Consider the following 25,911-nt stretch of genomic DNA (forward strand, 5'->3'; position numbering starts at 1 on the left):
TGCTACCAAACCTATGCAGTAGTTGCAAAATTAGGCTATAAACAATTGGCGTTGTAAGAACTTCAAAAATAGAATTTGAAGGGGAGAGGAAGATTAAGTGTTGTTTGGGTTTTGGAAAGAGCTGAGGTGCAGTGGGTTTTAGCCGTGAATTCTCTGTAGATTTTGTTTCTTTCTTTCTTTTTTTTTTTTTTTTTTCTTCTTCTGATGATTTCTCATAATCCCCCTATGACATGGACACCCTCAGTGCGCTCCAAAAGGGGCTGCTATATTTATATATATAAAGATGCATTAAAAAAAAGCCACAATTATTATTATTTTAATCGTGGAAGAAGATATTCACACCATGGTTTCATTAACAGTTTGAGGTCGAAGTTTCTCCCTCACCATTGCTTGTTGAACTTGTACAGTTGAATGTGGTCAAAAAATAAATTAAGACATGATGCAAAAACAAATTTGCTAATAAAAAAAATTATACGCATACCCAAAAAAATATACTTGTACCATCATTTCTTTCACAACTTCAGTTTGAAGTTGCTTCCTTAACCTTGATCGATTAACTTCAACCTCAAACTTTGTGTAATTAAAAAAAAGGTGGGTAGTGTGATTGTTGATCGATGAAGTTGCAAGTCTGGGGAGGATGCCTCCTAAACAGTAATGGTGATAAGAATAATAGACATGCCTCAACTTCTCTAATCATTTGAGTTCGAACTTTGTCACGAATTGTTGCCTAATACATTTCTACATTTCTCTGTAAAGTAAAATGGAATGATAAACTTAAAACACATTAAGCGATAAATAAATATGTCCAAATATACAACACATTTTAAAGAATGTGCACACAGTAACACCAATCAACAATTTTAGGCATACCATGACTTCAATCACCTTGTGCGCTTCAACTTGCACTGACATACTTGAAGTTAAAAACTTAAAGCAACCAAAAAGTGTTGTGCTTAAACAATAAGAATGAAGGAAGAAACAAATTAATTTTGGAAGAAGAACTTCATGCTTTTCCATTACAAAACTCCAAAACAAATCCTAACACAAAATATTTAACACCTAAAGATCCTAAGGTGTTAAACAGCAAAATGCATGCTTTATCTCCAACAAACAAAGCAAATGCTCTAAGTAAATAAAATACATAAATACATAACTTCAGGAAAAATGTTCCCTCACATAAATAACCAGCAAAAAAATTATAACCATGTTCAAGGGATTGTTCTGTAGACAAATCTGAATCCTAGGGCATGAGAGGAAAATCACAGTCTCTAGCTGTATTAATGTGCGATCTCCAACAAAAGAACCAAAGGGTACTCAATTTAAGAAATAACAATTCTCATGAGTATTCCCTTGATCAATTCCTGAGGCATGAATTGAGAGAAAATGAATTTACAAGATCAAGTTATAATCATATGAATTCAAAGTTCATGCCATACTGTATCAATGTCTCAAGACATGTATATCAACCTAACAAAACAAAGTTGCTTCCTGACTCGCGGCTGGGATTGAGTTTTAGGGGGTATAAATCGACGGTCGAAACCAAAGACACGTGTGGGAACAATAAACCATATTTTTTTCCCATAAACCCTTCGGTTCTCTATTTTCTAAAACGTGATTAGAAATTAATTAGTGATATTAAACCCAAAAAAAAACCTTTCGTTTTCTCCCAACTTGCAAAAACCCTTTGCTCGGTCTGCCTCTCAAAAAACTTAGACATTAAAAATTCTCTGTTACTCACTCTATCTCCCTCTATTTTTCATCTTCCCCATGGATCTTTATCTCAAATTCTTTACTGTCAATGATCAATAAAACTCTTTTTTTGCAGAGCCAGGTAACCCAACTTAACCAATTTGAGTTTTTTCTTTTCTCGTAGTCATTAAATCACCAACTTCATATCTTATATATTCTTATTGCTTAACCAATTTTCGGTTTTTTTTTATGCAGCAACTTCTCTTTTGGTGTTTGAATGCAGAACAATAGCAACGAGACATTGATTTTAGTAGACCGTATCCAAGCTCAAAATTTTGGTTAGTTCATTTGTTATTTTGAAGAAATTACACAGTTTTTGTTGGATCCCTAACTTAGCTAGATAATTACATTTTGTGGAGTCATCTATAGAAATCGATTGCTGGGATCAAATTTTTAAAAAGTGGACATACCAGGACTGTCAATAGATTGAATGGAAAAAGAAAAGAAAATCAGAAGAAGAATACCAACAATAAATAGTTTGTTAGGTTTTAGTTAGTTTTTATGATATGTATTTTGATCCACTTTTGTTTCTTTTGGATTCATTGTTAGCTTTTGGCTTTTTTTAGATAGTTCGGAAATTGGTAATGCTACAGTCACTTCGAAAATTGCTACATAATGGGTTCAAGTCCACCAATATGGTATGTTTTCTTTCAACATCATTTCAACATTACCAGATTTTGATTTGGCAAAACAATTTGTTTTCTTTTTTTCACTTGAGAGTTTTTCGTGGTTGCACTTATTACTTCAACAACTGAATTTTTTTACTTCAATATGCGTAGTGTTAATCTTTGCTCCACAATTTGCAGGTTGAGTGCAAGATTACATAATTAAACTCTTGACTCAACCAATTTGGGTAACATTCCTTCCTTTTAACTACACATTTTGTTTCTTGCAATCATTACTCTTAGGTGAGATTTGGATTTTCTTGCAAAATGTGAATGTGACCAGATAGGTTGTGGTTTATCCTTAATGGTAATAAAGTGTGCATAAGCAAATGGATACGTCGGTTTCCTAGAATCCTTATGGTAGTGGATTTGATGTACTAAAATTGATACGGTGTTCATTGTATGTTAAATGAATCCTTTCAGCGTTAATAATTCATGTTGGTCAAGAACTAATTATACACTGAGCCTTACTGGATTGTCTTAGGAGCTGAAATTGGATGGATGGAATCAAAGTGTAGTACTGTATGTATATTATTTTTTATTATTATTATTATCTTTTTGGTCATTTTTCTGATTTTTTTTTCCTACTTGACCTCTTTATTTTGTGCAAAAAAAAAAACTTTATGGTTATTTGTGGAATTTTAAAACTTTGCATACGTACACATACTTAAACGTTGGAACTTTTGCTAGCATTATGCTTGGTGCAATGATGTTGTGTGTAGAAAATGCTCTTTATGACTTCTTGATTTAGTATATTTCTTACTGTTTATTTGGTCTTACTGCCCTTATTTGATTCTTGAAGTTAAATGGCAGCGCCCCTTTCGCTCATGAAATTATTTACGTTGCTTGGTGAATCATTTCTTTTACAACGAATTACTAAGCGCCAATCAAATATCAGTCGCCCACTTCGGCTCCTCTTCTTCTCCATATATTGTTTCTAATAGCTCAATTAAACAAAAAAAAAAAAACCTTTAACTCTTCAGTTCTTCACCGTCTCCAGACTGCTTCTTCCAATATATGTTCTTTCTCATGCCTAAAAGATTCAAGTCGTTGTCTTCTTCCCTAAAGCTTGCGCCACAATAGTTCTTCATAAATAGTGCTGCATGGTAAGCAAACTCCACTTTCTGATCTTATATTTGGTTTTTTCCTATCTCAGATCGGTTGGACTACCTTACTCCAACTGAGAAGCTTTCACGAAATCAAAGGTTTGTACACTCTTTCTTATGTATGTGGGAAATTGATTAACCACCTTCCTAACCATGAACTATGGTACACTCATTGATTTATTCTATTTATAGCTATCGTTTCTCCTAACATATTTTATAAGGGTTCATTTATACCAATTCCATCGTTTACTGTTTCATGAAAAAAAAAATGGAAGCAATTAGTGTCACAGCACACATATGTAGTGATAATATGCTTACAGTTGTTTTTTTTCGTTTGTTGATCATGTCGCTTCCTACAGTGTGCTTATCCATTTATAGTCACGCCTATAACATTTGATTAGAGGTATACAGGCTTTGTGGTCGGACATCTTATCTTTCTTTCTTTCTTTTTTTTATTATTATTTTTTTTTATCATTAAATTTTAATTGACAGTGAACACAATTCCTTTTCGCTATAGATTGGTCACATGTGGCTGTCTCTAAGAATGTACACTATTTAAAATCCTTAGTAACCTCAAGTAATTTAAACATTACATATCAAATCAGAGTTTTTCTAATTCAAGTTAGGTTCTGTTTGTATATGTAGTTTTGGTATTTGATATTTGCATTGACTATTGTTTTTGGTCGCCGTACCATTGAATTTCAAAAGAGTGGCCTTCCACACATGCATGCTCTCATATTCCTACAATACGAAGACAAGATTAGTACTACTGAACAAGTCGATCGAATTGTTTCTGCTGAGATTCCAAATCCTGACACATAGCCTGCTCTCTTTCAAACAATTATAAAATGTATGATTCATGGTTCGTGTGGTTCTGAATATCCAAAAGCGCCCTGCAAGCAAGATGGTCGTTGCAAGTTCCAATACCCGTGGGAATTTGCTGAGAAAGCAACAATGGATCAAGAAGGATACCCGCTTTATATGCGTCACAACACCGGCATAGAGTACAAACGCAAGAAACATAAAGTGACCAACCAAAATGTAGCTCCATATAATCCGTACCTATCTGAGCTGTTTGATTGCCACATTAATGTTGAAGTGTGTGCATCAGTTCGGGCAGTCAAATATATCCATAAATACATTTACAAGGATTTCGACAAAACAACCATGGTGTTAACTGGAGCAAATGATGAAATACAACAATACATCGACGCGAGGTATATCGGCCCACAGGAAGCTGTCTGGTGACTTCTAGAGTTTAACATGCACCAAGAGGGACCCAACATTGTTCACTTAGTAATACATTTGCCTAGGATGCATCGGGTTTTGTACGACCCAACCGAACCACTGGATGAAATTCTCACTTGAGCTGAACATCAACAATCAACTCTAACCGCATTCTTTAAATGTTGTGCTGAAAATCCAAAAGCCCGAGAGTTCACTTATCCAGAGATGCCTAGAGCCTTCGTTTACAACAGGGGCTTTAAAAAATGGACACTTAGGAGTCGACATAGTTGTTTCGCTATTGGCCGAATGTTATTTGAAAAACCTAATGTCGGGGAGCGCTTTTATCTACGCATGCTGCTAACCATTGTTAAAGGGCCCACATCATTTGCATCACTTAAATTAGTGGATGGTGTTCCATACAGTATGTTTAAGGCAGCATGTATTGCACGAGGGCTATTGGAAGATGACCAAGAGTGGAGCCAATGTTTGCAGGAGGCATCTTGCATGCGGATTGGGTATCAGCTGCGCCGATTGTTCAGCATTATCCTAACAGAGTGCTCTCCAATGGGTCCAGAAGTATTGTGGAACAGATTTACCATTAATATATGTGATGACCTTCGGCATAGGATGAAAACTGAGTTTCTTATAGAGAATCCATCTAAGGCCCGAGTTACAGACTAAGGTTTGTTTTTGTTGGAACAGCTGCTACAAGAAAGTGGGAAGAATCTATCGAACTTCCCTGACATGCCCCTACCAAAGGAAGATTGGAGCTGTGTAGTTGGAAACAGACTCATTTGAGAGCATCAGCAACTGAACCATCAGGGCTTACAAGAATCAACTGATGCTAATATTAGTGGCCTCAATGAAGAGCAACGCAATGCTTTTAATGTGGTGACAGAATCCATACACAATGCTCATGGGAAGAATTTTTTCTTGAATGGAGCCGCGGGCACAGGGAAGACATTCCTGTACAATATCATTGCAGCGTCATGTCGTTGTATTGGTAATATCGTTATAATGGTGGCTTTCTCTGGAATTGCATCTTTGCTATTGTCTAGGGGCCGCACTGCTCACTCAACATTTAGTTTGCCCCTAAACGTCTTCAACGACACCATGTGTGGGTTTGGCAAAGATTCATTGCAGGCCGGACTTTTCAGAGAGGCAAAACTTATTATTTGGGATGAAGTTCCCATGCAACATAGATACTGCGTTGAAGCCATTGACCGGTCGCTTCAAGATGTCTATGAAAACAAAAAAAAAAATCGGTGGCATAACCGCTATTCTAGGAGGGGATTTCCGGCAAACATTGCCCGTTATACCAAAAGGGGTCCGTGAAGATTTTGTTGCTGCATCTTTGCGTAGGTCTCAACTCTGGAGGCATGTGGAAGTTTTGCATCTGTTTCAAAACATGCGCCTGGACATGTCGGATGTAGACAACATTGACTTTGGAACCTATCTTACCAAGGTAAATACTTATGACAACATTGCCTTTGAAATGTTGCTGCCGCAAATACTTAACGATGAACTAAGCACTTTACTTTTAAGTGATCGTGTAGATAGGCACAAATCCAAAAGAAACAGTTGAGCTGCCATCAGGTATACAAAACTGTACAGATCTCAGACACCTAATTCTCTCTGTATACCCTGAGTTGGACGAGGAGGGCATGGCTACACCAGAATTCCTAAGAGAACGTACTATTCTAGCTGCAAGGAACGACGATGTCAAGGATATTAATGACATGGCCTTGCGTTTGTTTCTTGGTGAAGTTCTCAAATATTTGGCTGCAGATAAAGTTGTTGATACTGATTGTAAATCTACATCCACAAAAAAAAGGAAAACAACCAACTCAACTCCAGATGTTGCTGACTCTCAATCAAATAAAATGAAAAACAATGATAAGTCTCCTGCACTTGTTGGCGACTATCCAACTGAGTTCCTTAACTCGCTTGACCCATCCAGTTTACCTCCTTTCAGGCACAAGTTGAAACTTGGGTGCCCAATTATGTTGCTCAGAAACATTGGCCCCAAAGCTGGCCTTTGCAATGGAACACGGCTGATTGTTCTCCAATGTGCCCCTAAAGTGATTGAAGTAATCATTATAACCGGGGAACACACAGGCGAGCCAGCACTTCTACCTAGAATCTCTTTGACACCTTCATCTACAGAGCTGACCGTCCCAATGATAAGCCGCCAGTTTCCAGTTAGACTTGTGTACAGTATGACAATAAATAAATCCCAAGGGTAATCAGTGAAGTATGTTGGGATAGATTTAATAACTCCTATATTCAGCCATGGACAATTATACATGGCACTCTCCAGGTGCACATCTTCAAAGAGAATTAGTGTAGTCCTTCCACCAAACTCTTCTAGATGTACCACCAATATCGTGTACCCAGAAGTTCTATTGTAATGAACTTACACTAAATTGTCTTCGATTATTCTGGAAGTTGTTATTTATGTTGAAGTTGGTTTCCCCTTCCTCATCCCACTTCTCACATTTTGCTTATTAGGGAAAGCATCTTTGTAATGCATAGTGCATCAAGTTACTAAATAATGACAACTTGAGTAGTTCTGTGTCTTTTTCCTTGCTTGATTTCGAGCCCTACAAAATTATCCGATCAGTTATTAGGCACAACACATAAATCAGGTTTCAGGTATGATGTTTATTTTCTCATTTTAGTTTTATGAGAAACTATTAATAACGCCATTAAATGATATGGAAATATGTCTTGGTATTGTTCACAATCGAGTGGTTTTCACATTGGGTGCATCAAGTTACTAAATAATGACACCTTCAGTAGTTCTGTGTCTTTTTCCTTGCTTGCTTTCGAGCCCTACAAAATTATCCGATCAGCTATTAGGCACAACACATAAATCAGGTTTTAGGTATGATGTTTTTTTTTGTCATTTTAGTTTTATGAGAAACTATTAATAACGCCGTTAAATGATACGGAAATATGTCTTGGTATTGTTCACAATCGAGTGGTTTTCACATTGTTCAATTGTAGATGCCATTCAAGAAATATATTATACCACATATTTTCACATACCACATATCAACTAACACTCAAAATTTTCCACATATCAATGTATGTGAATTGCCAATATAGGTGCTTAGCTTATTAGGAGATAAGTCAGGAGTTGTAAGTTCACAGCTGATGAATATTACAATATGCATTTTCTCCATAGTATAAAAAGTTCAGCTGTTGTGAGTTTTCATAATGAATTAAGATAACTTCCTTTTCCAATTCGCAACAAACTAATCATAACGACATAAACAAATATTCCTCTAGCAATTCTAGTGTAGCAATTCTCAGTTTTGGCATGTACTATGTAATTTATTCATGTCTATCAACCACAAATAAACATATTATTAGATGTGCCAGCCAACCTCTACAGATATAACATAATACCACCATATAAATACCTGGAATTAGCTAAATGCAATAAATAAAGCAACAAAAAAAAACATTTGACAAGAATATCATACCCATATCATCTTCTTCACTTGAAATGGATTGTTTCATCATAGACTGATAACCAAAAGGCAACCGTGACAAAACAGATTGCGTTAAATGCTTTTCCATATCATCCATACATCTGCCACCCAATCTTCCACACATCATTAACATGTAAAACAACTTCTCCCGCATAAAAACACACATAATAACCACAAATTTTCACCTTTTAGCAAACTTCTGTTCTTGTTCAGAAAGCCGGTTCCACATATCAGTAGTTTTCGATATATATATATATCATATACTTTTCAATCTACAATAAAAAATAAACGCCCATAATTAGAAACAATATAAATAAATAAGTCAAACACAAAAAGAATCCGAGCTAGTGATCACCTTATAAAGACGAATTCTAAGATATGATCTCAAAAGAAACTGACTTCGATCCAAATCCATTTGGTAAAGTGATATAGTTAATGGGTCAGTACCATTTTGTTCAAATTCCTCCACGTTTCTTTCCTACACAAAAATTACATTTCTAGGGTTAGGGTTTTATTAAAATGATGAATTGAAGATAAAAGAATAGTAAAGGTATTTTAGGGATTAAAAATATATACATTTAATTCTATCGTCCTCGATTCTCATCAACTAAATCGGTGAAATTCTAGAATTTCGGTGATGCTTTTCGTTTCGCCAAGCTCGTTTCATTGGTTCCCGTCATTTGGCGTCGTGGCAATTGATGGGTCGTCTATTTCTTCTGTTTCAAATTCTAATCCTTCTTACATTTCGATCGCCATTTTATTTTTAGAGCAAGACTGAAAACTGAAAGGAGAGAGAGGGAAAGTGTTGTTAGTTTGGCGCCAAATTACATGCCAATGATGATGTCATCATTTTTAACGGGCTCGGCCTATTAACTTCATTTTTTTTGTTAGCGAAAAAAAGGGTTTTGCAAACCACAGAGCATAACAAAAGATGTGTCTCGTACGTACAAATAACTAAAATCAGTAAGCATGAGAGTTTCTATACGTACGCCTATTCGTTATGTGCTTGGGGCATAAGTGAACTATGTTCCCCAGAATAAGCTGTCATTGCTTTTTACACTTGTAACCGTTCTCTCAATAAGCTCAATAAACCTCAAGTGTGTTAGAATTCAGTAGTTCATACTATCGATTAAATGGCTTGCCACATTCCCAAACACCTAAAACTATCAATTATCAAATAAAGTATACCATTGCAGACACTTCCATGAACTTATACAAGATGATTAGTGGCAGATATTTGCAAAGGTGGAAAAACAAGCAAGGCTTAAATTATCAACTGCAGTATCAATAATTCATATCACAGAGCATCAAATGACAAAAATAATGCATGAACCTCAGTACAACCTATGAATAACTGAACTAAATTCAGCTGTAAGTTAATTAAATGCTCGAAACTTAACTAAATATATGAAATAAAAGCTACTCGTTTCATAAAACAGTGCTAGACTCAAAATAAAGGATAATTTACCCGTCCTTTAGAGAAAAGAGAGAGCCCCAAGTTGACACAAAACTCTGTACTCACTACTTCAGCTACTGCAGTAATGGATTCAGAAAATTTGTAGTTAATAAGATGAGAAAAACAATATTATGTTCGAAATATTAACAAAGTTGTCATTTTTCAAGGAACATGGACCAGATCGAAAGCTTTAAGAGTAAATAAAGTTTTACCTTTAAAAACCAAATTATTCAAACTTCCTTTCGCCCAATTAAGCTCTTTCAAAATTAACCCTAGGTCAAAAAATTAATTTTAAGACAGTCATCAAACTTTGTACTCTACAAAACTGAAATACTATTTGAGAATTACAGATCTATTTAAATTAAATCGGTGAGAGAGATGAATGTTTTGGCACTTTAAGAGAAAGAAAGGAGCATTTTCAAGGCGATATCTCATAGCTGGTCGATTATGAAGGAGAAAGAACAAAAGGAGGGAGAGAGGATGACTTACCAAGAGGAGATCAAAACCCTAGTTTCTAAAGATCAACGCGAGAACGAAAAAAAGCCCGCTTGAGTTTTTGTGTGTTGTTTTTTTTTTTTTTTTCTATTATATTATGTTTTTCGTATGTAACTTTGTCACACATATATAAGCGTGAGAAAATATCCAAGAAACGTTACATAACTAGCTAATCCCCATGCCTACGGCATGGAATATTTTAGATTATATATCCGTGGCAAATTTATGCTGAGTTTTTTTTAACGAAAATATGTATACACTCGACTTGGACCTAATTTGATAATAGGAACTAATTTGGGCATTTTTTAATCAACTGATCGAATATAGTTGTTCAGCAAGATGATGCAAGATTCTTTATCGCAAAAAAATAAAGCAAGATTATGCAAGTCCATCTATATTTGGTAATATGTAAATGCTTTGAAAGCATGTAGTCATCGAATTATTATGTATACAACCTAAAATAAATGTTTGTAAAATTTGGGATCAATAGAAACTAAAATATAAGGATTGAGGGGAAATAGTTAAGAAAATAGTTTCATATCAAGTTCAAAGAAGCCAACATAGTTTTCAAGGTTCAGATGCTATTTATATTGGATAATAAGCGTTACAAAGTAGGAGTTGCTTGGTTTTAGCCTTCAATTTTTAAAACCTTAAGCGGAACTCTCCATTTTGAGAAAAGCTCAACCTTTTACTTTTACATGGTTTACTAAACTACATCATTGAAACTTGAAAGCCTTATCAAGTTGACATACATAACACAACCAAGGCATTGATCAACTTGTTTCAGTTTCCTTATACCTTCTAAATAGCATAGCACCATAAATCCACCAATTAACACAATCGAGTTCAAATACCATCCCTATAGCTGCAAAAATACATAGAGGGAGGGATGGGAAAGAGAGATGTTTAACATCATAAGATTTAAATTTATAACTCAAATTAAAGAAAAAGATTTGCATCAAAGAATAAACAATAAGTTACCAAGCAACTCAACTTTGTTTTTTCTATCAAGGAAATACTCGTTGCTTATTTTGGCACCATCCTGACACATTGAGCCAGACAGGATCAATTCTTTGTGCTTAAGGGAATTATTCGAAATGTTTGGGATGTGTCTACCTAAAGCTATAAGCCTATAACTTAATCGAAAGCTTCAATTAGGAACAAATATCAGGCCAAGGACATGAGAAACCCTCAAAACCTAATCATATTAATAGACTTGACAAAATTCTATCAAATGAAAACACCACATTAGAAATAAAGAAAAATAATCCAAAACGTAACCTGTAAGAAGCTTGGAGAAAGTGTTAACCAAATTCCTATTCCTATTGAGAGGGTGCAAAGAGCACAGAGATGAGACCATTTAGGGATGGTGGAGCTTGCTCTGTTGCAATTATTGGACTCATGACCAACTGATTTTAACCCATATTAATTTGTATAAGGAAATTAGAGATCACTCAAGAATACACAATGCACTTAACTAAGAAAATAGTGAAAAAAATTTAAATGTTCTCAATGGCATTCAAGAAATTAAGGTCTTTCTAGCGAATAATAAAGCAACCCACTTTTTATAGTATAAAGTGAGTCAATCAACGCATGAAAAAAAAACATTTATAGCAAGGAGTTTGGGAAGGTATGTTACTAAAGGGTGGCATAATTGATTATAGTTGTGCTTGGCGAAACTATCCTTAAATGATCTCACAAATCTATGTAGTAAACTGATACAGCATCATGTCCAATTTTATCGTATTTTTGTGCTATCAAAATGCTTAGTTATTCACATGCTATTCAACTAAAACTTTTCATTTTCTACTTTTTCAAAATTCCACTGTATCTTCATAACGATATTTAATATTTCAACCATTTGCTATTTCTAATCAAAACTATACATATTTTGTGAATGGAATGGTGGAAAGGCTAGTTTTGATCATACATATATGAAGATAAAGGTGAATGAAATAGATTGTACAACTACGCGTGATTTAACATAATTTTCCAAGAAAAAAATATATATGGTGTGTTTGGACTTAACAAAGGGAGGCAAGAAATTGCAACTGTGGAATCTCACGTGCATAAATCTAAAGAAAATCTCGCTGCTATCATTACTCGTGAATCTGCCAAAACAACCAAATTAAATGAAATAGAAATTTGGACAGTGCATGCATGAACAAAACCTTGAAGACTAATATGTTGTGGCAACAAACTTATACTATAAGATGATGCGCTAACGAAATTTACTCAAGAATACTACAATACTAATGACCTGTTGTGCTACCAAATCTATGCAATAGTTGCAAAATAAGACTATAAACAATTGGCGTTGTAAGAACTTCAAAAATAGAATTTGAAGGGCAGAGGAAGATTAAGTGTTGTTTGGGTTTTGGAAAGAGCTGAGGTGCGGTGGGTTTTAACCGTGAATTCTCTGTAGATCCCCCCCCCCCCTATGACATGGACACCCCTTAGTGCTCAAAAAGGGGCTATATATATATATATATATATATATATATATATATATATATATATATATATATTTAAAAGATGCATTAAAAAAAGCCACAATTTTTATTTTTTTTAATCGAGGAAGAAGATATACTCCCCATGGTTTCATTAACAGTTTGAGGTCGAAGTTTCTCCCTCACCATTGCTTGTTGAACTTTGTGTAATTAAAAAAAAAAAAGTGGGTAGTGTGACTGTTGATCGATGAAGTTGCAAGTGATAAGAATAATACACATGCCTCAACTTCTCTAATTATTTGAGTTCGAACTTTGTCACGAATTGTTGCCTGATACATTTCAACATTTCTTTGCAGAGTAAAATGGAATGACAAACTTAAAACACATTAAGCGATAAATATATCTGTCCATATATACAACACATTTTAAAGAATGTGCACACAATAACACCAATCAACAATTTTAGGCATATCATGACTTCAATCACCTTGTGCACTTCAACTTGCTCCGGCATACTTGAAGTTAAAACTTAAAGCGACTAAAAAGTGTTGCGCTTAAACAATAAGAACGAAGGAAGAAACAAATTAATTCTGGAAGAAGAACTTCATGCTTTTCCATTACAAAACTCCGAAACAAATGTAAAATTTATAAACAATGTTAGAAATGTGAAAATGCAGTTCGGTCAAACTAACAACCAAGCACTGTTACATATATAAATGATTAGAGATGATGACACAACAACAATGAAGCAAGGCGAATTTGGTATGCAGTTCAAAACAAAGCTTCAAAAATGAAATGCAAAAAGACACAAAGCAAAACCTAAAAAATCCTAGGCCATTTGGTATGGATTAGACATTGATCAAAAGGGTCATTATTCGGAGGAACTATTAAGCAAAGTTTTAAAGAGTGATATAAGATTTCCGATAACCAAATTTTTTTAAAATATGATTCACCCATAAGATGAAAAACACAATCTGAGGAAGAAGAAGACGTAAAAGTTAATACCTGTTGAGAATGTGAAGTCAACCGCTAGGAATTGATTTTAATTTGCAGACAATGACAGTGAAAGAAAGTGGTTAACTCTAAGCTTCTTCATCTGAAACGAAGGAAGGACTTAAAATACAAACTCTAGGTTGGTGAACGACTTAAATTTAAACACTAAGGTTTAAATTCCTTTGGAAGTGCTCCTGCTACACTCAATTAGCAATTACAGAAATTGTTATTTTCCATTAGACAACTACAAAACTTGAATACCATTATACCTATTTCTGAAAAAACAAAAATTTCATACCTGCCTTGTTTGATTTTCCTCCTTTGCAGACTTATTAGCAAGTTGTGTAAGAGTTATTTTAGGAACCTGCAAAATTGTAATTGTAAACTTACCCTGGAAATTTAAATTGACAACCTAAATAGAAGAAAAAGGCTTACATAAACAGAAGGAAAACCAAAGTGACGACCTAATTCAAAGTGAGTTAAAGATGCTATTGAGATGTGGGGTGGATGATGCACAGTGCTGCCATAGCCCAAGTGAGAGGGAGAGTGAGGGGTAGATGGAGGGGCAAAAAGAGGGAGATTAGAACGAAGAGTTTAGTTGGTTAAATTGTGGGAATTTGCGGGACTTTTAACATTGGTTTTGTTTCCAACGAAATTTAACTCTAATCATCTTATTTATTGCTCTAATTAATTCTAATCCAACTCACATCGTGCCGATCTCCAACGTTATTGTTGTTGTTGGAGTTGAACTCTCTTTTTCTTTCCCGTTCTCATTCTCTTTTTCTTCCTCCATTTTTTTGCGCCAAGTTTTTAAAGCTTTTCCACTGCCAAGATATTGATGCGGAATTTTGTGGTATCTCCCGAGATATTTAGTCTACTTGGACTCATGGGTTGATAATTTATTTTTCCTATGAGTAGCGGTTGTGACACGTGGTTAGATTTTAGATGTATGAATCTCGGTATCTTGGCATTCCATTATCTTAATCAAATAGGATAAAGTCAATAAGTGATGAACTGATTAAGGATATTTCATTCATACAACTACCGGCATATGAGGGATTTGGGATAAATGAGAAGATTCTAAAATATGTGTTTACTCAATGAAGTACAACTGGTACAACACAAATAATATCGTTTGCTTCACTGAAATCTTGGATCTCCTTGATAAACTTCACTGTTGGACAACCCAATCTTTGTGCAAGTACTTTTTCAGATTAAGCGCGTGGATTAGATTTAATATACTTTTTCAGATTAAGCATCTCTGAACTTTGTACACGTTCTGATGTTATTCTGCATTATTTTGTTCTTCTTTTTTGTAGGTAATGAGTTCCTAGATGGGTGAATCTCTGAAGATTTTCAATGTCTATTTTCAGATTTCTCGGAAAGCCTAAAATCGTAATTTGATCTTCTTGAGAAGAATACTGCAGGTACTTGTTTAGATTAAGCGCGTGGATTAAATTTAATATATTTTTTCAGATTAAGCATCTCTGAATTTTGTACACGTTCTGATGTTATTCTGCATTTAAGGCCATTGGTTGATTTGCACTTTTTGTTAGCTAGAATGTTTTTTATTTGAAAATCACATTCCAGAATTTTATTTTTAATCAATTTTTGTTGCCCCTGATTGTTTCCCAGATTGCCAGAGGAGATGAACTCATGAAGGAAATATGAGGCCGGTTTCTTTTATATTTTTTCTTGGTTCATGTGACCAAGTGCTATGCTGCCTTCTTTTTCATGGATTCATATGTCATTTTTTTTAGAGGTGATATGGGAATCGAGTTATAACAAAAAAAAAAAGGGAAGTCACAATAAGGTGACCAACGAAGAAGATGATTTTGCGTAGACTATGTCTGAGAGATTATATCCGTTTTGCTGCAGTTTGTCATGCATGGAGGTCCATTACAGTAGAGAACATACACTACCTTCATGGACTCAATCGACTTCCTTGGTTAATGATCTCTCGTGATGAAACCACACAAACTGGAATGTTCTTAAGTCTCTCAGAAGGTACAATCTATAATCTTAAGCTGCCAAAGTTAGCAAGTCGGAGTTTCTACTGTGGATCAGCCCAAGGCTATTTGATAATGGCAAATCACGATGGTAACTTCCTGTTTGATCCTTTTTCTGGACGTCAGATCAGTCTTCCACCACAATTAAGAAAATTAACTGTACATAAGAACTCTACAGCAGTGATTTGGAGGAAAATTAAGAAGGCCCATTAGACGTGATTCATCAAGCAGTGACCATGAGGTTAGTACATAAGAACTAAAGACATACGAAGAATCTTTCCTGAAGGTTTTTCCATGAAATTCAACCAAGCTCAATCACCAAATATGAACTCATGCATATTTTCTATTTTTTATTTTATCTCTTACATTATTATGTTCATACATTTCTATAATTTTCAACCTTCCATTATTATGAGAGATTATTCAACCACTTCAATTAAATTCCTCTTTTCTTAATGGCTGGAATGCTTTTGCTCATCGATTTTGAGTAACTTCCCACCCACAATGAAAGTGTGCGTATCTCTTAAAAAACGTTTATAGAGTAATCCATTGAATGCAAATGTTCTGACTGAGAAATTGATTGGACAAGTTCCACTATCATATCATGAAATATAAGAAATTAATCAATGAAGCTTTAGAAAACAAGATAACATACATAGACAGAGAGAAAAAGAGAGTATGGTGATTGCTTATTGAACACGATTACACGGTCATTGTGGTAGTTGGGTCTTCTGTACTTAATTTGTGAAACATTAATATCATTTGTATTTCTGCCAACGTACATGAATTACAAACTCTCCTTTTGTGGTTCCAGTATGAAGTATCGTGTCTCAAAGAAAAGTACTATTGCATAAGCGGTCTCTATCTATGCAATTGAAGCTTCCAACTGTGGCCTTCATTCTTCTGTTTGATCTTAGCATGGAATTAAATTACACTTATGTTTATGTAACTATGCTCATCTAATAATACAGTATGCAGTTGGGAATGTGTTGGGACAACAATACTACGGAGCAAAAGCAAGCTTAAACGTGTAAACACCACACGTCACAAATATGGGTGAGTTCTGGTTCATTCGGCAATGATCTTAACACAATCGAAGCTAGTTGGCAGGCATGTTATTTATCCAATTTAATACTACGTTTATCATTCTGTTAAAGTAAAAAAAATTGAAAATGGAATTGGTACAAATTTTTTACTATTATTATCATGGAACATATCAGAATGGTATAGGTAACTAAATTGTATTGCCCTTATTTAAAGCATTTACACCATAAGATTTCGTGGCATTATTCTATATATTTTTTTTTATGCTGTTTAAATAATCTATCTGAAGAATTCTAGATTTGTCTGAAGAAGGTAATGGGGTTCTTCAAATAGTATTTTTTTTATTTATTTGTTTCAAAACATGCTTTTGTTAACTTCTGTATTTCCGTGAAATCTGGAGTACCAAATCGTTGAAATCCCATAGAATATGTAGTATGTTGTTGGATTCTCATTGATTCTGATTTATTAGGAAATTTTTTTAATGGTTTTCCCGTTGATTCCTCTTTTTGCTAGCAAGTTGTTTGTGTAGAGTCCAATCTCATGAACGAAGAGCCTACATGTTCCTAAAATTTATCTAAGCTTTGATCAAACCAAGCTCTCGGTTTGAAGTAAGCATTCACTCTCATATGGCTATTCTAGCCTTTGATGGGTGAGGTTGTGATAGCTCAACGTCCAAGAAACGATTGAAAAAGTCATTTTTGATTATCACACGTTGCATCCATTTGATTATTGCAATCGTCATCATCCTTCTTAGTTTAGCTTCTATAGTTGTGTACTTTTATGCATGCTGATATTATGGTCACGTACACCGACACTATTTGAAGGGAAGAGTCAACGTTGCTCATGTTAAAACACATTTAGCCGTGACATGAGTAGCTTACACTGGCAAATGGTATCACACAGTCTTAGCTTTGTACCTTGCACATGAAATGCATCATATGTTGTTAATCAAAACTACACCATACTGTTATTTATCATGTAGTTGTTTTAGTTCTTAATTTAGGTGTTACCCTGTATGATGTCAAAACTACCTAGCCATATCCAACAACCGTTAAGTAACATAGATGACTACAATATTAGTGAAATAAGTAATACAATGAGATAATGTCCCTGTGTTGTCTCATGTCGGCATCTGATGAGTTAGGCTTACTAGGGTTAACTAAGGATTTATGTTGAAGTTGGTTTCCCCTTCCTCATCCCACTTCTCACAGTTTGCTTATTAGGGAAAGCAACTTTGTAATCTGCATAGTGCATCAAGTTACTAAATAATGACAACTTCATTAGTTCTGTGTCTTTTTCCTTGCTTGCTTTCGAGTCCTACAAAATTACCCGGTCAGTGATTAGACACAACACAAAAATCAGGTTTCAGGTATGATCTTTTTTTTTGTTGTTTTTGTTTGATGAGAAACAATTAATTATGCAGTTAAATGATACGGAATTATGTCTTGGTGTTATTCACAATTGAGTGATTTTCACATTGTTCAATTGTAGGTCCCATTCAAGAAAAATATTATACCACATGTCGAAGCAATTACCTCATATAAGAATGGCATGATACGTAATTTATGTTATAACTTTTAGCTCATTTAGATTAGCTAAGATATACGCATACGACTTAATCATCACCTTTTATAGCCCGACTGTTCTATAACACAAAAGCTATGGCAATGGGTTCACAATGGTGTTCAGCTTCACCAAAGACTTCAAGGACTTTCAAGGACAGATAACAAGGTCGACCAAGCACTCACGCCCGGCTATTAATAAATTATGGACAGTTGTTGGGCTCTAAGGGTGAACGAACTTGGCTAATTTTGATGCTACTGCCTACAGTGTCAGCAAATGTAAGTTCTAAACCTGATTGTGGATCAACTATGCATATAAACTAGCTTAGGTCATCATGAACCAGATACTAAAAACAAGAAACTATCAAGCAGTGTGCATGTGGCATCCTCCATCACAAAACTTTGTTAAAGTTAATTGTGATGGAGTGCTACTAAAGGCAGCTAAAGACTTGCTGGTGCCGGGGAAGTTTTAAGAGATTACAAAGGTGTAGTCATTGGTACTATGTTAATAGGCCTAGATTACACTACCAATTACCTTGCTGAATCTTTAGTGTCATTGAAGGTGTTCATTGGGGGCTGTCACACAAAGTTAGACTAGATTGTTGGTCAAATCTTACTCAGTAGAAGCACCCAAAAGAATTGGAATTTTTTTTGCGAAAGATCGTCATTGTGAATAAGAGGTACATTGCGTTCTTAGAAGTGTTATTAGATTATCACATAATGGCGTTTTATGAAATTTGTTTAAAATGGAGTTGTCAATCCTTTATAGGGCGCTTAACCCATAACAATTACAGACAAAGTCATATAACAAGAAGATGTGGTTATCATTGCAACTTCCCTTATTGCAGCTATGTGATCGTGTATGTATTATGTATGGTAACAATGCAAAAACTGTGGCAATTTGAATCCATATCAAGTTGTGACCAACTATGATGCCGACATTGTAACGTAACAAAAAAAAAGTTAAGAATGTAATTCAAATATCATGAATTGTTGTTAGTAATCATCAGATTTTAGCTTTTCCTGTTATTTGAGGATTTGTGGTCTATGCAGCGGATCAAGTTGTGTGTCATAGGTAAACATGTTCGTTCTTTCCTAGAAACTTTAGCGTGGGTCAAGTCTCTCTTTATGCCCTCTATTCTCCGTGGGAATCTTTTCCACACATGGACGCATTGAAACCGTGTTTCTGAGTTCCATGTTGGTCAATTTTGCCTCGGGTACAGTGTGTTCTTATTCATTTGGGTATTTTAAATCTCACGTTTGTTCTTTCCCTTTTTTAAAACAGGTATGCATCCAGGAGTTTCTATGGTTCGATTATTTTTTGTTCTCTTTATAGAGTTATGGAAAGAAATCGCACGAGGATACTTACAGATATGTCTCCTTCAACAGTGTCGCTGACTTTGGGGTATTAGCTAACAGTGTTCTAGTGTGGAGGCTGATTGTGGTGATCAAGCATTCAGTTTCACATGTGCTTTGTAATGTGTAATAAAAATTGCATGCGAGCAAAGTTGCAGTGTTTTCTTTAACTTGCTCAATTCTCATGTACATGTTTTGTTCTTCGCTTCTAAGAATGTCTTCAAGAATGTGTGAAACCTTTTAGACCCTCAACAATTGTAATTCTATCGACGTTCTTATAAAGCACCTGCTTTGGGCATGTTTGAGACGCCTTCTTTTGGTTAATAACGTATACACCAACAACTTTCTAATTAATTGGTTTCCAGCATAATTTATAGATAGGTTACAAAATCTGGCACACACAGACCGTTTTGTTAGTTGTGTTGACAATGTGCAGGCACACATTCACCAAAATGCTGGTGTCTTTATACTATTTCTCAAGTTTTCAGTTCGCACCTTCAACACAATTTTAATGGCTTTAAACTACTTTGCATATTTTCAGTACCTACGCTCTCACTGATGAGCACCCGATAACGCAAGACTATTTATTAGGTAATTAAAACCTTTCGCTCAACTGCGTAGTATTTAGAGAATGCACACGCATTTGTTCCTCTATCTAGATTGGTTTGCTTCTGATTTGCAACGTCGACTTCCCGTGTTACAGACACCCAAAAGAATTGTCAATTAACTTGGCATATTTACCCGGCGTGGTTTTACAGGCTTATCAACAAAAGAATTTTAGCGTTGGAGAAACACTCTTTTTTATTAACTTAAAACCTAAGGCGCCCAGTCTTTTAAAATCTACCAGAGCCAATATATCATTTCCCGCCTTTTGCGTGGTTCCTATATGAAAACACAAAACTTCAGTTCTTAACGCTTGGCCCATACACTTCGTCTCCCCTCCCACTCCAAAAAATTGTTCCTTTCCTCTTCCTCTAATTAAAGTATTTAAGCAACTCCTTTAACAGTTTTTAAATAGCTTTCCACCCATGCCTTCATGCCTTCCCCCTATATATCGTTATTGAAAGGTCTCCTCAACTCCTATAAATACATTGTCGGAATGAGTTCATAACCAGCCAGTTGTTCATAATTATGTCCTCTCTTCCACAAGGTTCATTTTTCCCCCCACCCATTTGCCTTATTGAGCTAACATTTTTTTTATACTTACGATTTTGTATCTTTGAATGGCCAGGTCCTCCAAGCACAAAGTTCCGACAAGTTACCCCGTAAGTTTTCTTCCCCATTTGCTAATAACAATTTCATATTGTACTACACACTTACCAATTTCATTCAGTTATGCTTATTTCTAATTACATCTTCTTTTTTGACACAATTCGTCACAGGCAATGGAAAACGGAAGCACAGTTGCAATTTCTTTCAAACACTTGCTAAATGACGTTACCCATCAAATAGGATTACCACTACCTATCTATGATGCAGTCTTCAAGTTTGGCCGTTATGAATCTTGGGTCGATATACAGACCCTTACATTCATCACATCTAAGAAGAGATGTTTCGGAGATCCATCTATCATCCAAAATGGTTCTGATGAGGTTGCCACCCGGAGAGCGATCGAATACCTTCATTCTATCTACCATTTTAATCTTATTGACTTCAACTCACGGGAACTACGCCAAATGCGCCTTCAAAATCAACGGCTCCAAGCCGAGACTCAACAACTTCAAACCCAGAACACTACCCTACTTCAACAGATTGCAACTTTGCAAGCACAACATGTCATTCCTAATGTGAGTGTCATTAGTGATGATGAGGAGAGCGTCACTGACGACTCTGACTACGTACCATCTTCGATGGGCATGGGGGCATAAGGTGACTCTTGAGGAAAAAGAAGGAAATTAATTCCTTCCTACCTATTAGTTATTTAGTTTCCCTTTGCTTCCTGGATTGCACAACTACGTTTGCAACTTGCTTTATCTTAACATGCTTTGTTGGTGTTTAGTACATTATGGAGTGTCGTTTATGTATACCATGTTTGAACGAACCTCTATCTATCTCATTGAGCTTTTTCCCCTATCTATCTCATAAGTGTTGTTTGGCTTTGTTTTTTTTTTGTTATTTTTTTCCACACCTGTTTCCCTTTTTTTCTGCCAAAATCAATGTTGTTTGCTTAGTTAGCACATACCCTTCTGCCAGCAACCAATATATATCTACTTCTCAGTTAATTACTGCTTCCTTCTTCTATTAAACGACCGTGTCTACTTAAGGTTAAGTTGACAAAGTCTTTTACCAGTACCGAGTCATAAGTCAAGTATACAACTAACCATTTTAGTCACAATCTAGCCAAGCCTTTATTATTTTATTGTCTTTCAGCTCATTAGTCCAACAAGAATAGAGGATGGTATTTTAATTCAGTGGTCATTGTGGTAGCCGATAGTTGAGCTCTTAAACCAAGCATCTAAGACATTAGTTAACGCCTAAAAAAACCAAAATTATTGCCACTCTCCAATTGCTCTTGAGAGCCCGCACTGTTGTGCGACTTGAGATTGGATTCGTGACCAGATTAATAATGTGCTCAAAAAAATGTTTACATCCCAACTTAACCACATAAGCCAATGCCTACGAGATCCACCCAAAAATGAATGCATCATTCAAAGCGTCCATGAAAATAAGGTTCCCAAACCAGCTATTTTTTTACAAAACGTACTAGCATGCACAAACAATCTTTGTTAGGTGTGTTAGAAAAGACCTCGGTTGCTTCCTATCCCACGCATAACGAATATGCATCTCTATTAACCAACATTATACGAGCACTGCTAGGCAGACCTTCTTTTTTTACCACCTATTTGTGACACACTGTTTGTTAAACGTTAGCTTGCATTGATACACATGGGCGCATGTGTCAAGACAAATCAAAGATTATCTTTAGTAGGTCGGTTTGGCTGATTAAATTCGTTGTTATGGGAATCATTACTCACAATATATTCAGTTACATTGCTTTTCAAACAAATTAATTCTGCTTTGTACCTGATCTATTATATATAGTTAGTATGAAAACTACCGCAATTATTACATTAAAAACATTTTTCATTCTACTTCTTTTGACTCACTTCATCCTATATGTATATGTAACTCCCATACTCATCAATTCCCCACCCTTTTACATTTACTACATTACTTCCTTCCCCTATAAAAAATTACCCTCAATTCCCTTTCATGCGATAAAACTTGGTATCTATTTCTCATTACCTCGCCATAGAAGCAAGCCTTCTCTTGCCAACACCCAGTCCACAGGTACGATTCCCACTTGCTCTTCTTTATTCTTCATCTAATTTGTACATTGTCATCTATTTATGTGCCTAATGTTTGGTGGCTCTCATGTATCTTTTGCAGCAAATGTCTCACTTATCAAACGAAGGCCCAGATACAAGCAAGCCACCGACAACATCCTATGAGGACAACTTCCCAATTTATAAGCCCAAAACTCCACCAGGCATTGCCGGTCTAAAAGCAATGATGTATGTTTTTGATCGTCTCACCGAGTCACACCTAAACTACCTTAAACCAAAACTCAAGGTTAAAGAGACCCCTGCCAAAAGCACCAAGACGCCGACCAAAACCTCCTATGATAAAGAGTTTAATCCCACTTCCATGGAAGACATAGATTAAGTTGTAATCCTCATTTGCTTCCGTTTCACCTTCACCAATAAATTTTTGACTATTTAGTTTTTCAAATAATAATTATTTCCTGATTCAAAACATTAAATGCATGAAATGTTATTGACCTGTTGCCCATATCTATCAAGCATTACCAAAATTTTGATCTTTAACCTAAACTGCATGACTCAATATATTGCTTTGCGCAGCATCAACTCATCATCCATGTAGATCATAACTATACTAACCAATAACCATATGAATTTACTTCTTTTTAATAATTTGTTGCCACTGATTTTGAACGGTGTGCTATGCCAAACTCTCCTGCAGACAACAGTTTTCTCCTTTCTTTGGTCGTCTAAGTGGCATCACGATGGCTTGACTGCTGGCGCTGAAGCAAAAAAACCTTTTGGCCCAATATTGGTGTTTCATCATTCTCAGAAAACAACCATTTTTTGGCCTGGGGTTTTCCTTTTGGAATTAGCTGGACATTTTGTGTTTTCATTAATATAAGCACTCATAGTACAAAATATCAGGATATGGGTATTTATCGACATTCAATTTCTGGATATGTATCGTAGATATATCTCCCTCTTTGAGGATATTTGACATTGTTTCACATGCAAATATCTTGGATATATCCAAAATATCGACAAATATCGTAGATATTGTGGATATTTCTTGATATATCATGATACATTATTTATATTTATTTGAAATATAATGGTAAACATTAAATAAAATTGTTATATACACAAAATATCTCCAAATATCGCCAAATATCTCAAAATATCGCAAATATCGTTTAAATAGTATCGATATTTGCAGTCGTATATATCTCTGAACATATCGTGATATTTATATATCTTTTTGTGAAATTTGGATAGATATCCCCAAATGTCGCGATATATCGAGATATTTTGTACTATGTAAGCACTTGCTTTTGACAGTCACAATTAAGGATCAACCTTCAATATATGTTATACACTTAAGGGAGTGATATACAATTAAGGATCAGCAATATGTTGATTCTTCAATGTGCCGTAGTTGTGACTTTTTCTGCATGTTGATTTATTTCCTTGGGCCTCAACAGTTTCCAGCCCGCTTAACCCTCCTTAATAATATATATCTCGCACTCCTCTTTTTTCTCCACCATCATTCACAATTCGATTAAACCCCTCCATCTTCTGTAACCACAACCTCATCATCACTGTAACGGATGGGGCTCTTCTCCTTCTCCCTCTATACGTTTTGTCCACAATCTATAAATTAGTATCGGAATTCCGTATCCACCCCCATTTGTTCACCTTTTTCGTACCAAGCTACTTTTCGTGTTACAACCTCAGCAATCAGGTTTTGTGCTTATTCCCTCTTATTCCTGTAGCATGCCGGCTACTCACTACTTAACTAAGCTACCATGACTATCATAGTAGCCATTATCGAGAAAAGACTGTCATAGTAGATGTTCTACAAATCAATGTTGAGGCACCTAACGCCTGCCTCTTAAGTATTGTCTCTTTTTTTGTGTCTCTTTAAGAAATTGTTAGATGGCCACCATTATCAAGATAGTTTATTCCTAGGAATATGTGGGATTGTAGATTCAAGATGGTATCAAAATTGTGTAAGATAACCTGATTCATGTGCTATGCCTCCTCAGACTTACTAAAAAAAGTAATTTGCAGTATTTCCTTGCGCAATCTTCATTTAGTTACATCTGTTTCCCTCCTGAGTTGTTTGTGTAATTTAATCAAGTGTTGCTGCTGCCCATCCTAACCCAGTTGTACGGTCAACTTATTGTCATTCTTGAATGGGTTGTTAAATAGCTACGGCGTCTGCATTCACTGTCGTTTCATCGACAAACGCACTTTTAAACAATTCGCGCTTTGTTGTTGTTTTAGCTATAATTTTTCTTTCTTTTCTCCTCCATTTTGTTTTTTTTTTAATACGATACTATTTTAATTTGGGTCTTTTCCTATCCTTAAGCGTCTCCCGATGTCGATGCAAAACTATCAAGACCTTGACAAACTCCACAACGGATAAAATTGATATAAAGTGAGGGGCCGCATTACAAGGCTGTGGGAGTCAGTGCATTTGAAATATAACGACACTCTTAGTTTGGAGTTTCTTCTTATGTGTGCTATCTGTTTGCCAAAACCATGCTATAATGGTTTGCTGACTTTACTGTTGTTTCCCGCATCGTACACAGGGTGCTGACATCCATGTCGTTTTACTAAAGAAATATTTTGGGGATTTCCACGATTTGCTTAAGGATGGTGTGTTAAAAGAAGGCAATGTCTACACCATGGAGAGATTCGATGTATGGCTTGCAAAAGATTATCGCCCGGTAAAGAATGAACACAAGATTTTTTTTAATGCTAGAACAGTAATCACACCAGATGATGTGGAAGGTACCCACATTGCAAGGCACAAATTCAACTTCTCACAGTTCGACACCCTTTCGAGTAGAGTTCACGACAAGACTCACCTTATAGGTAATAGTTTGCTACAAGTTTCACTTTCACCTCTTAATTAACCCTTAACAAATATAATCTAACATTTTATGTCAACCAAAAAATTAGATGTTATTGGACTCCTTAAGCGAATCGGTGAGATCACACACAAAAATGGAACTACTTTTCGAGAGA

At 35.4% G+C, this 25,911-nt stretch overlaps 1 protein-coding gene and 1 pseudogene across 2 annotated transcripts; one reads left to right on the forward strand and one right to left on the reverse strand.

The window, feature by feature from the left end:
* Positions 1 to 5,984: 5,984 nt before the first annotated feature.
* On the forward strand, positions 5,985 to 6,993 carry LOC147487967 (uncharacterized). The gene is made up of 2 exons (XM_086574219.1): positions 5,985 to 6,212; positions 6,304 to 6,993. The coding sequence occupies exons 1-2, from the start codon at positions 5,985 to 5,987 to the stop codon at positions 6,991 to 6,993; spliced, it is 918 nt and encodes a 305-aa protein (XP_086430345.1).
* Positions 6,994 to 7,946: 953 nt separating this feature from the next.
* Positions 7,947 to 9,985, reverse strand: LOC147487968 (DNA replication complex GINS protein SLD5-like; annotated as a pseudogene). The gene is made up of 5 exons (XR_015202807.1): positions 9,916 to 9,985; positions 9,716 to 9,780; positions 8,603 to 8,725; positions 8,433 to 8,519; positions 7,947 to 8,348 (listed from the first exon to the last, which is right to left on the reverse strand). The product of XR_015202807.1 is annotated as a DNA replication complex GINS protein SLD5-like (transcript).
* Positions 9,986 to 25,911: the final 15,926 nt, after the last annotated feature.

This window comes from Coptis chinensis, chromosome 7 (assembly GCF_015680905.1).
Source record: "Coptis chinensis isolate HL-2020 chromosome 7, ASM1568090v1, whole genome shotgun sequence".
Classification (NCBI taxonomy): Eukaryota; Viridiplantae; Streptophyta; class Magnoliopsida; order Ranunculales; family Ranunculaceae; genus Coptis; species Coptis chinensis.

What these genes read in the sequence shown, in the direction of transcription:
- LOC147487967 (XM_086574219.1), top strand. Translation starts at nt 5,985, where the DNA reads ATGTCTATGAAAACAAAAAAAAAAATCGGTGGCATAACCGCTATTCTA. An exon ending in TTGGAACCTATCTTACCAAG is followed by an intron (nt 6,213 to 6,303) that starts GTAAATACTTAT and finishes GTGATCGTGTAG; the next exon opens with ATAGGCACAAATCCAAAAGA.